At 40.1% G+C, this 13254-nt stretch overlaps 1 protein-coding gene across 5 annotated transcripts; it reads right to left on the bottom strand.

Annotated features, from left to right (window-relative positions):
* Positions 1–3752: 3752 nt before the first annotated feature.
* On the bottom strand, positions 3753–10769 carry LOC18044722. 5 transcript variants are annotated; one of them, XM_006437959.2, is made up of 8 exons: positions 10350–10769; positions 9740–9816; positions 9515–9647; positions 7620–7696; positions 7021–7524; positions 5857–6390; positions 4985–5197; positions 3753–4365 (listed from the first exon to the last, which is right to left on the bottom strand). In XM_006437959.2, exons 1-8 carry the CDS (start codon positions 10384–10386, stop codon positions 4048–4050), a joined length of 1893 nt encoding a protein of 630 aa, XP_006438022.1. In that variant the 5' UTR covers positions 10387–10769; the 3' UTR covers positions 3753–4047. The 5 variants fall into 5 exon arrangements, with proteins under 5 accessions (XP_006438022.1, XP_024041786.1, XP_024041788.1 ...); XM_024186018.1 differs by having other exon boundaries at positions 9515–9641; XM_024186020.1 differs by lacking the exon at positions 10350–10769 and adding an exon at positions 10191–10237.
* Between the last annotated feature and the right edge of the window lie 2485 nt (positions 10770–13254).

Here is a 13254-nt window from a genome sequence, read left to right as displayed (position 1 = left end):
AGAAAATCTTGCCACCTTGCTTGCTTGGGGCTCAACTTCTTTTGTGTTTGGAAGTAGCTCGTGGCTACGTTGTCCGTCAAGATCACGAAGTGTGAGCCAAGCAAGTAGTGTCGCCACACTCGTAGGCAATGCACAATGGCTGTCATCTCATTCTATTGCACGGTGTAGCGGCGTTCCGTGTCGTTGAGCTTCCGGCTCTCGAATGCTATGGGGTGACCTTCTTGCATGAGTACTCCGCCTATGGCAAAGTCGGAGGCATCCGTTTGAACCTCAAATGGCTTTGTATGGTCTGGAAGTGCGAGGACGGGCTGTTCGGAGGTAGCCTTCTTCAATTCTCCGAAAGCGCGTTGGCATTCTTTAGACCAATGCCACGTGCGGTTCTTTTTCAGCAGCTCGGTCAAGGGTGCCGCTTTAGCCGAATACCCTTTGATGAAGCGGCGGTAATAGTTCACCAACCCAAGGAAAGACCGGAGTTCGGGTATATTGGTAGGAGGTTGCCACTCAAGTATAGCCTTTACTTTCGAGTCCTCTATCATAAGTTTCTCGTCCGCTATCTTGTGACCAAGAAACTCCACCTCTCATTGGGCAAATGAGCACTTCTCCAGCTTAAGGTAGAGTTCATTGTTGCGTAGTACTTGGAGAACTTGCCGTAAGTGTTGGGCATGTTCCTCGAGTGTGGTGCTGTACACCACAATGTCATCTAAGTACACCACAACAAAGCGGTCGAGAAACGATTGGAGGACTTTGTTCATGAGAGTGCAGAATGTCGCTGGTGCATTGGTGAGACCAAACGGCATAACAAGAAATTCGAAAGAGCCATACCTGGTCACGCACATCGTCTTTGGTTCGTCACCCTTGGCGATGCGCACTTGGTAGTACCCGGATCGTAGGTCGAGCTTGGTGAAGTACCGCGCGCTGCCGAGTTGATCGAACAAGTCCGCAATCAAGGGGATCGGATACTTGTTCTTAATTGTAATCTTGTTGAGCGCCCGATAGTCGATGCACATGCGTAGAGATCCATCCTTCTTCTTTTGAAAGAGCACTAGTGCACCGAATAGAGCCTTAGAAGGGCGGATGTAGCCCGCGTCGAGCAAGTTTTTGAGTTGCCTCCGCAACTCTTCTAACTCGGGTGGCGCCATGCGGTAAGGCGCTAAGGCTGGCGGCTTCGCGCCTTGCTCTAGCTCAATCTCATGTTCCACCTCTTGACTTGGTGGGAGCTTCTTCGGGAGCTTCGGAGGCATGCCGTCCTTGAACTCGTCGAGGACGGCTTGAATGAGTGGAGGAAGTTGGCTTGACAAGTCTTCTCGACCTTCTTCATTATTCACCTCCCGGATGGAAACCAAGAAGCTAGGGTCCTTCCGAAAAGCCTTTTTGAACTGCATGGCGGAGAGCGCCTTGTCCGCGATCTTCGAGCGCTCGGCTGGAACCATGCACGCCATACTCCCATCGAGGATGCTTAGGGAGTTCGTGGCCGACAGTGGAAACGCATGGACTCGGTCGAAGAACTCCATGCCGAGGACCATCTTGAAGTCGTCCATGGGCACGATCGAGAAATCGAGCTTTCCGCTCCACGTGCCAAGAGTAACGCGCACTTCTTGTGCGGTGCCCGCAATGGGCTTGGCGGGTGAGTTTACCGCCTTTATTGTGCCTCCGTCCTTTGTCACCTTTAGGCCTAGGCGCTTAGCCTCTTCTTCCGAGATGAAGTTGTGGGTGGCTCCGGTGTCGAACAATGCCCGAACAGCTTGCCCATTAACTGTGGCGTTCACATACATGAGTCCTTTCCTTATGGCTGTGGGTGGATGGCTTTCAAGCGCTCCAAGGCGTTTGAGGGAACCCACTCTAGGTTGGGGTTCTTCCGGTGTCGATGGAGAGTCGCCCTTGAGCTGAGCGGCAAGGGTGCTAAGCGACTTTTTCTCCGGACAGTCGCGCACCCAGTGAGGGCCATTGCAAATGAAACATGGGCTTCGAGGCTTTGGCGGCTGCTGTTTTTCTGTCTTGCCTTGCCCGCTCTTGCCGCTTGGAGGCTTTTTCTGTCCCCATTCCTTGCGGTTGCAGCCTTTGTCCTTTCAACCCTCTCCCCCACCTTTGTCATGGCTAGGTCTCTTGTCTTTGGGCTGGGCGGAGTAATCGGAGAGTGATTCCGCAATGGCAATGGCGTCGTAGAGAGTTTGCACGCCACGCCTATCAAGCTCCGTTTTGGCCCAATCTTTAAGGCCGTCTTGAAAGTAGAAGAGAGTCCTTATCGGACATGTCGGGAATCTCAAGCATAAGGGTGGTGAAGTCATTGATGTAATCGCGGACGCTACCCGTTTGCTTGAGCCGACGTAACCGCGCTCGTGCTTCCTTCTCCGCATTGCTTGGGGCAAAATGCTTGCAAAGTTCCTGCTGAAATTCGGCCCATGTGCTGATGGTGCAAACGCCCTTGCCCATCTCACCATGTTTCCGCCGCCACCATAGCTGCGCGGAGCCTCGGAGGAATGTAGGCGCGGTGCCTACCTTTGACGCATCATCTCGGACACCCATCGCGTCGAAATATTGTTCTAGCCCAAACATGAAGTTATCCACCACAATGGCGTTGCGTGCACCATCATAAGTATCGGGCTTGGGCACGTCTATGCGGTGCGCATCACTCGAGCTTGCGGGAACCGCAGCCGGGCTAGGCGTGAGTGTGCGCTTGTGCTAAGCCCAATCCGAGCGGACCTCGTCAACCTCCGCACGGACTGCACACAACTCATTTTGCACAAAGGTACGCAAATTGAGCAGCTCGTCATGGAACACTCGAAACTCCCCTCGGAGAGAGTCGGCTTGGTCTTGCATGAGGGTTTTGGTGGCTACTGTGAATTCGCCATATTCACCCTCAAGGCCATCGACTCGCTCCTCTAATGTATCAAGGGTGTCTTGGACAGCGGCCATTGACGTTTCAAGCATGGCAACACGAGGTTCCAATGCATCCATAGAAGGGACTTTGGACTTACCTCGGGACTTTGGCTGTCCGCGTCCTCCCTCCTCGCGGCCACGAGCTTGCTCCTGTACCTCCGCACCGAGTGCGCCCTCTTGCAATGTGCTAGAAGGATTGGCCATCGTCTATGAGCTAGTTTGCGTGTGGGCGCAAACCGTAGCTCTGATACCACTTGTCACGGGGTGATAGTTTTGCGTAGCAAGTTCCCGTGCGGCACTTGAGCGACCTTAGCATGTGAGTCGCCAAGTAAGCCTAGATTATTCCCTAAACAAGCCAAGCACACACACTTGGAGAAAATGTTAAGGGAAGTAAGAGTGGAATGGCCAAAGATGATTGTATTACACTTTGAATAATTACAAGAGTGTTTGTACAAGAGAGCTTGAGAGCTAGTGTGCTAGATGTGTTGTGTGGGTGTGTTGGTGGTTGTGTGAATGATGGGTGCTCACCCATATTTATAGGGGGTGGAATGCCTAAATCTAGAGAATTCTATTACAAGTGGCAAAACACTAAGGGACCCAAGTGGTGAGTCCTAGAAAGTTCTAGTGAATGGATAATATGTAGAGAGTTCTAGACCCTTGGGCCTTGGTTGACTTTGGGCCTTGGTGGGGGTTTTGCTAAGTGCACCCCAGCTAGTTAGTTGTCTTAGTGGCCCAATTTCTAAGTTAACCCCCACTTCTAAGTGTATCCCCCTTGAGTGCCAAGCGAGCCCGTGACATGTCGCTTGCTTAGCCTTAAGAAGAATTTTCGACATCTTAAAAGATTGTTTAATATCTCAGTTCATTTGATATGGAGGCTTTGATTAACCACAGCAAGAAATTAACTGCTCTAAATAAAACACCTATGAATATGATATATAAACCAATGATTTTAATCTGAACAAGTTCTTATCAATATTAAGAAACATCGAAATGGATATCTGTGTAAACACCATTCAAACCTATGTATTAAGGCTATCATCTTAAGCAGAATCTTCCATAGAATTGGTGATAGATAAACCAGCAAAGAAAAATAGGAATATACGGATCATGGCAGCTAGATTCAGGTTCACTTCCTACCTATCTGCTTAGTTTGATTTAAAATTTTCCAGCTTAATCGCCGTGAGCCACAGCTGCGGTGGAGACAACATTCCTCACTGATGAATGTTCTTTCTGATGCTCAGTCAACAACACAGCTTCAGCGAAGCTCTTGGACATTGTCTTTATGAAATCGTTTGATAGTGAAACTTGATTCTGTTTTTCCCCGCCTACTGCTAACGGAGGAGCCACTCGGTTTGCTTGCTGTCCAGCCTTCCTTTCCTGCATTGCTTTCTGTCGCTGCTCGTAGAAGTGAAAGTCATCAAGAATGGATGAATAACTTTCATAGTTCTTAAATATGTTCAACATCTCAATACCCTGTTCCAATTCCACCTGCAAAATTGAGGCAGAATAGTCAATGTTAATGGAAAATTTTATCCCAAAAAGGAAAACAAAACTATACTAGGTTTTACTCATAACTAAGTGGAAAGATCTTTGATGTAGGGAAAAGGAAAACAAAACTAAACTAGGCTTTACTTATACTGAACTGGAAATTTCTTTGACGTAGGAAATCGACAAATAGCTTCATGCATCAGGCTCACACCTCTAAGAAAATTGCATGGAGTAGAATCCACTTACAAGCTACAAGTTTATTATGAAGATACCGATTTCAGGTGAGTAATAGAATATTAAACGATGGACCTATTCAGAAACCATAATTCAATAACCTTAGCTCACTCATGATGGGTCAACGCATTTACAGTCAAATTCTTTAGATTGTATAGATATTAAAAGCCAAAGGGAAGTCTCTACTTTGCATGCTTTAAAACAACAAACAAACTGAGAGTGAAGCAGATTGAGCTTGTCACGCGTAATCAATTAAATATAGCAGCAGATAAATACTAAGACCAAATGTGGTGCAAAGTTAAGAGCACATGCAAATCAGGACAGTATCAGTTTCCATCATTACTTGCCAACTGAGAGTAGATCATGAATCCCAATAAATTCTTACCTCTTGAGTATCTCTACTATTTGTAACTGGCTTGTTGTCGTTTTTTTCAAGTATAATGTGTCGAAATTGACTGTTGGGGACATCCTTAATTATGTGCCACTTGACTGGGAATTGTCCAGACCACTTATCCTGCAACCAATAATCGACACTCTTGTCAAAGTCTACTGGCCCTACCATCTCTGCCACCCCACAAAACTGGGCACTAGCATTTACCTGTGCACAGTTGTAAACATCCAAAGATTAGCCCATACCTTCAAAGCTCTCATTTTTAGTTTTCAAATGAAGCTTCTCATGGATGATTAAACAAGTAAAACAAGAGATTGATCACAGAAGAAATGCAGGCGACATAATAGTGAGAACTTCCTTGCAAATGCTAGTATGACTGATCATCAACAAAAAAAAAAAAAAAAGCTAACTCTTTTCTACGGAAGAGAACATGCAATTTATCAATAAGAGCAGTAATGTAAAAAAATAGACCATGTCCCATTGACCTAATTGCCTTCTTATGATAATAATCAGTAAAGGACAATGCATTTATCAATCAGAAGCTCTTATAATCTACATAAACACATATGTGCAAGTGCACTGTGTTACATGTCTGCAAGTTTGAGCCTGGCCAACCTACTACAAGAGTTGCAAACCACAATTGCAGGAGCTGCACCGACATGAACCCTGACAAATTAGAAAATATTATTGAGAAACACATGCAACATGACATCCATTCCTCTGCCCCAATTGCCATTCTTGTTAGGACTCATCTAATTGCTCAAATTAACAATCCTAGCAGACTCAATGAGATTTTAGTTTAAACTTATACCGACTCCTATGTAACTATGTACTCAACATTTGGATCATCAGACTGGATAAAGTACCGAAAACAACAGAAAGATCGGGCATGTCCCATGTTTCTCCTTTGCTTCGCGATAAGCAGCATCCAACTTTTTGTTGCCATTCGGGGTGCTTGCCCAGAGACCATACTTTATGCTTTTGTGAACATTATCTTCACTATAAGATTTGATGATGAAGAACTTTGCAACTTTATAGTTGGTGACAAAATCCAATTGGTTGTAAGACCCTTTAAGAATATCATCAAGGGTTCCATTCTTGCTATTATCAACAGCAAATCCATAAGCTGTTGTCCTAACTTTTGGCTTAAATGCCCTAGGTCCTCTATTGCGCTCACTTAGAGTATCAAGAGTGACAGTACAACTACATGAGAAGTTATTACATCTTCCTCCTTGTCTGGCTTCAGTGAGCGATGGCCAGTTCTGACCATCCATCTCCATACTAGAAGTGGAGACACATCCATATTCAGAGCCTTGATCACTTAGACAATGAGAGTAGCCCCTGTATCTGGAGCCTGTACAAGATCCAAACCCAAAAAATGATCCTCTCCACTGTGAAGCCTGCATAAGATTTCATTGTTAGCATCTCCATCACTTCCCATTGAATCAGGAATAATGCTCCAATACAGTATTAAGAAAGAGTTTAAAGCCAAACACATTTATCAGGTGGGTTCGGCTATGTTGGAGTTCACCTACAGTGGAGCACAAATTTCAGCCACACACACAAAGTGATAAATAATAAATAATGAGTTATAATGAGCTTTTTACTATTTATCACTTTGCATGTGTGGCTGAGATTCGTGCTCCACCGTATGTGAACTCCAACATAGCCATGGCCTTACTAGGTATAAGAGTCGTTATTAGATGACTCTGACTCAAGACAATGGACTTCTACATTTCTGCAGCACATCATCTGTAGATTAACCACTGGTATAAAATACAGTTTGTAATTAGGTATACAATATCATTATTAGATTACTCTGTGGAGATGTTGGTGTTGTGGGGCTGCTTGGCTTAAGTAAGCTTTCGGAAAAATACAATGATCAGTGTATACAAAGAGTTTATTGTCAGCAGAAGATCCTGAAACACAGTTTAACTGATTTAAATTTGAACTTGCACACCTTCTCTCTTTCCAGAAAAAGATTGATTCAAAGATGTGTGAACAAAAGAAGCATAGTTAAGCACTCTAACCATTTCAAAATCATCCCGAGAAAATTCAAGTGACCTAATTGGAGTAAGAGAAGCTGCTGCAGATGACAACTGAAGCAAGGAACTCTTTCCATTCAATGGTTTTGACCAATTTGACCATAATCCTCCAATTTCACATCCCTCAGAACCTTGATGGAAGAAATCAAGGCCATCAGAGTTTCCAAGAAAGTCACCTCCCTTACTGGTAGATCCCAATGAAGGTGCATAATTGGGCTTCAGACCAAATCTTTTGCTATCACCTTGCAGATCAATATGTGCTGGCAACTTTCCTTGAGAAACTGAAGTTGACGAAAGAATGCATGGTTTTTTTGGAGAAATGGGTTGCTGGAAACAAGACGGATCAGAGGCTGAAAACTGTTGTGCATGATACAAATGGCCATGACCCCTCACAGAAGGCAGCTGTGTTGTGATATAAGGTCTATGCAGCATTTGAGGGTTGTATCCATAACCATGTAAAGCAACAGATGGAGATTCATCCTGGATGCCCTGCATTAGTAAATATGTAAATGGACAAATCTACTAGCACCCACTAAGAGATGAAAATACAACAGCACTAGCAAAAGGTGAGGTAATTTACACACATGAGAACCATTTTCCAGGCTTTCGGCATTAGCATATGGAAGGCATGTAACCCCCTTACTAGTTGCATTATCATAACCTGAGTGACAAACAAGATAGGAAATAAACAATATAAGAACACAAATTCTGCTTGACAAAGCAGCAAAATGTAGAAAAATTCTTACTCCAAGAAACTGCCTAACTCCAAACCAACCACAGCCCACACAGTTCTAATCAGCAGGCTAAACTTCATATTCTTAAATTCCTTTAAATGTATTATTGAACTTCCATAAATTGCTTCTATCATTGAACCCCACCAAAAGCATAACTATTACTAACTAAAAGAATATAGCATAATTCTACAAGCAAAAAAAACATGAATACTGAGTCAAAACCAAGGAGTCTACATAATCACAGTATGATGTCCATGCAGTGAATTTCACCATTTCAAGCAGAAACAAATGATAAACTATGGTAGTTAGCTTCTGTTTCATTTTTTTGATACATATATAAAGATAAACAATAAAAGGAGTAAAGATAAGGAATCTAACAAAGGTGGATTCTATCTGTGTTAATAATCTTGAATGTTGCCAAAAGCATGCCTATTCATTCCTCCAAAGTCATCAACCTTGTTTTGTCTCCAAAAACTCCAGTTCCCCAAATTTCCAACAAAACCACAAGGTCCAGAACTGGTTGGTATGACCCATCCACCACCGATAAGCTAATCACAAAACTAATAATTATGATGCCACTTACACAGTTTCCACATCTTCATTGCAAAGGTATACCTGCTAACAATAAATTTGCCTCTTTTGAAGAGTAGCAATCTCTACATAAAAATAAAAGCTCTCTGAGAGGCGGGAATAACCAAGGGAAAACTATTTTTCCTCATAAGTATACACAAAGTTATTTGACCTTAAGTGTTGTACTCGTTATATGTTATCATTCTGAAAACATTTGTATCCATCTCCCTCAGCCTTTATCTCTACAAAAGATCAAAAGAATCAATAGTATTGATTATTCCAGATCATTTATTGCTCTTACCAATTTGGGATTTCAATTAATCCTCCTTTTTTTGGGCAAAATAATTAATCATCTAATTGGAATAACAAAAGTAATCTGCAAAGACACGTTATTGTCTTCAGCTATACTACAGAGAATAGGAAACGCAATCATCAAAGGTCATCATCTATCTCAACCAACATAAAAACATGTTTAATACAGAAATTCCAGTCCGCGCCAACATGTTTAACAGTTTACTTTAACCCTTAATCTGCAACCCATCTCAAAAGGCTCTTTCAATAGCATAATGCCACAGCAGTTTACCAAGTAAAACCTATTACAAGATATTTCAACCACCACACCTATACTCCACATTTGAGAAGAGGAGAGTGAAGTACATCCCAATAGAAAATTTGATTTTTAACATATTCCTAAATGACATATGTAATTATGCCTACCCCTTCCAAACATTAGAAGGAGCAAAACAAAAAGTCTGTACGCAGCTTTTCCAACGACTTGATCATCATAACTGGAATGACAAATGTCAAAAAATAAATCAGCAGACTAGAGAACTTCTTTTTCCCTTTTTTTTTTTTGGACGCATATCTTAACTCAAAACTGAACCCTTTATGGGGTTCAAATAGAGCCAACAATAAATTGTAAGTTGTTCATTATAATATCTTCCATACTGATAGACAACCAAACTGCACAATGTCCACCATCCTCTCAGCCAAAATAAAACAGTTACACTCTTTATGTTTTGAATTGACTGCAATAAGATATACAATTTGCAAAAGAGTTTTTTTTTTTTTTTTTTCTTTTGAGGGAAACCCATACAAGTACATACTTACGAAGTACACAAGTAATGTGCATCAATTACACCTCTTAAACGTCAACAGACATAAAAGGAACTAACCTCCTCCATTGTAAACTGATTGTGCCTGAGAGAAATAGGCATTGGACAAACAACCACTGTGATGGTATCCAACAGCATTTAAAGACCCCGGCTGATCTACATTATCCCTCCGAGGATCAATTATCACCTGATCCTGTGAAAAATGTCAAAGACATATACATTAATAGCCAAAAGGAACCAATAATTAAATTCAAGAACTCATAGATCGACAGAATTAGAAATTACCTGAGCATTCAGCATGCTAGGATTATTAGTCTTTTCCTCAGTATCCAGCATCAAGAGGTTCAAAGCTTCAGCAGTGTCTAAAAATTCATAAAATATGATCAATCGGCCAGCCTAACAAACAATTTAATTACGAATAAAATAAACAAATCAATGAAAATGTAAGCAACGAACAAATGAGCAAATGATCACAGTCTTCCATTATCAGCAAAATCACACGAGTATCACGGAATCTTTAACAAAAACTTGAACCGAAAATTCTCAAAGTTGCGCATTTTATCGGGAGAAAAAAAAAACATAAACTGTGAATTGCACGCCACGCAAAATGCACACAAATGCTCCATCATATTTTTAACTAAAAAGTAGATAAAGCTAATGAAATGGTCGACGCTTCTTTCCAATAAATAAATAAATGAATAACACGATATAAAATCAACGAATAAATGATCCTTACTCCATTATGAAACACAACCACTGGGATCGTCATATATTCATTAAAAAAATACAGTTCCATTTTTTTTTAATAAACTAAAAATAGAAAAAAAAAATTTTTAAAAAGCTCAGATGACATCCATTATTCTATATAATTCTTTAGCGAATTTTATTTACATACCAGCAAATTTAAAGCGATCGGAGGTTGGCTGTGCCATTTTTTTTTTAATAAAGAAAAACAATGTAATGTGAATTTTATTATTGTATAGTAAGGTATGTTTATTCGCGATCAGTTTGGGCTCTGTTTGGGAAATAATGGTTGAAATTATGGTTAGATTTTTGGTGTGTGGATTTAATTTAAAACAAATTACAAATTATATGAAAATAATAAAATAAAAAACAGAACAGGACGGGAGGTGCGGCCGAGTGGTAGTGGGTAGAGTTGGAGTGGATAGAATTTAGAAAGAAGTCTCTGCAGCGTTGGGAGAAGTGAGACTGTGAGTGACAGTGTGCGAGGGGCAGAAAAATGGAAATGAGAAATAGAAATATCTGGTTCCAGAGAGCGAGAGCTTCATTTTTCGGTTTTGTCGAGTTGGCGGAACCTCACTCGTCCACCTGCTCTTCATGCACTCCCCCCCCCCCCCCCCCCCCCGGTTTCGCTTCTGCTGACGTGTATAATTTATTTATACGTTACGATCGCGATCATGTGTGTGCCTTGTCTTCTGATCGTTTCGTTGAGTTCAAAAAAATTAAAAGGACTGAAACTCTTCTATGTTAATATTTACCGAGGAGTGTACGTCAATTTGATATAAATATTTAATATTCGTGATCGGTTTGGATTAAGCAAACCCCGCTGTTGAAAGTGATTGTGAGTTTTAAATAATTAGAATTATATATTTGGTAGATTTTATTAATATAGTATTAACACATAGTATATGGATTTAAAAATATTTTACAGTTTGCTTTTTTTGGTGATGTCTTTCTAAATTAAGTTTATGAAGTTGTCGGGAAACATTTTCTTTTTCTTTTTTAAACAAAGAAAATTATATGAATTGAAATAAATAATTAGTTAATATGTAATAAATTTTATAATTTGTTAATATAAAATATGATAAAATTTATAAAAGTATACATAAATCTAAATAAAATTAAGGGTCCAACTATCGTACTCTTGCGATAAGGTACCTCGACTTTTTGACCTCATTTATAACAGTCGTTGGATTTCAACTTTTACAATACGAAGGCTATAATATTTTTTTTTAATTCTGTTATACACAGATTGTTACTAATATTACATCAGATATTATAATTATAATATTTACAATCGTACTAAATAACTAAGACCACCGCCATACATTAACCCACTGAAGCACTTGCTTAAATACTTTAAACTTTTTCTAATATTCGAGGGGTGTCTACTCTACTCACATTTCATAAGGGAGAGACTGCCTCCACTCAATTAGTTGATAATTGAGGAAAAACTAAAACTAACATCCATAATGCTCTTATGGAAGCTCAAACTCTTGTACTCAACATTGTAAGTGCAAGACTTTTCCCATTGAATCAAAGGCCCATTCTTACGAAGGCTACAATATTAAACGCGAAACACAAAGTAAAAATGGGTTACTATTTGAGTCGGTTCGTTTAAGGAGGACGAAGATAAATTCATAAAGAGGGTGAAAAGTCAAAAGATGATGTATTATTGGTTGTTATTTGTTACACACTCTATTTGTTACACACTCAAAAGTCAAAGATTAATTGAAAATGCACAAGAATAATTTTTATATTTAACTGAAGGAGATAGCAAGAATGACTCCTAAAAAAGTCTGAAGTGGTTATCAGAATTTTAAATACGAACAAAAGATTGGAAATGTCCAGTGTAATTAAAATTTGGCCCGTACCAAACAAGACTTATGACTTATGAGTAACAACTAATAAAGTAAAAATTTGGAGACATCAAGGAAGCTTAAGCTTAAGCTTAACTAAGGGTGGGCATTTTCATTTACGATTTGGGTTGCAATCCATTCAGGATTAAGAATTCAACCCAAATAAGTTAAAAAATAATTTCAGTTTGGTTTTAGATTGTTAGTTTGAGTTTAAATATGGTTTGGATTATTAATTCGGGTTGGATTGTTAATTCGAGTTGCAACCTTCTTATTGTGTCTATTAGAAGAATACCCGCCTTTAATTACGTGAAACAAAAAATGGCTCTCTCTTGGATGTGGCTATGGCTAACCGATGCTCCACCAACTCATGAATCATATGCCCCTATTCAAACTAGATCATAATACATATAGTATTTCATTCTTGTTTGCTCCCATCAATGATTTCTAGCTGGGACCAAGATTCTCCCCAGCAATCTTCTCAGCTTTGATCCTCAATTTCGCCACATGCTTCCTTCTCTCATGGGCTGCTATGGTCGATTAAGGCTGTTGTGGTGCAGCTATGGTGCGACTGTTGTGGGCTGAAATGATGTTGACGTGAGACAGGAGAGATGAGAGCTATTGTGGCTGTTGGCGGCTATTTCATGGTGCTAAGCTGTGCTATTGTGCTTATATAGGGTGGCATGACGATAGCCATGCAGTAGCCAGCCGCTTTAAACTTGAAAAAAAAAACTGAGGATTTGTTTTGAATTTGATTTTGGGAATCAATTTCACGCATGTGGATATGTTGCCACGTGGTTATTTGAACTTTTTTTTAATGTAACCTTTTTTTTTAATTATAACCTTATCGATCTTGTAAATTTAAACCGTTTGATTTTAAAAATTAACTTAAATTGAACCAAAAACTAAATTAAAATACAAATTCAATTTAGTTTAGGTTAATCCAAAATGAACGCCTCCAAACTTAACCATGAAAAACATATGGCTATCTATTATTTTGAGTGTTCGAGATTATATCGATTTAAAAAATTGAAGGCAAGACCTTAGTTTTTTTTTTTTTTTTTGGAGACAACCCTTGGGTTGCTGATGGGTTTGGGTTTTCCAAAAAATACATGTGGAAATTTGGCGCTCTTCCCGTCCCTCTCAACTCACCTCCATTAACTTGCTAAGCAACTTGAACTATAACTATTAATTTGGCTATAC

This window comes from Citrus clementina, unplaced genomic scaffold, assembly GCF_000493195.1.
Source record: "Citrus clementina cultivar Clemenules unplaced genomic scaffold, Citrus_clementina_v1.0 scaffold_4, whole genome shotgun sequence".
Taxonomy (NCBI): domain Eukaryota; kingdom Viridiplantae; phylum Streptophyta; class Magnoliopsida; order Sapindales; family Rutaceae; genus Citrus; species Citrus x clementina.
Note: the sequence above shows the minus strand (reverse complement) of the source record. Positions and strands in the feature narration are given on the sequence as shown.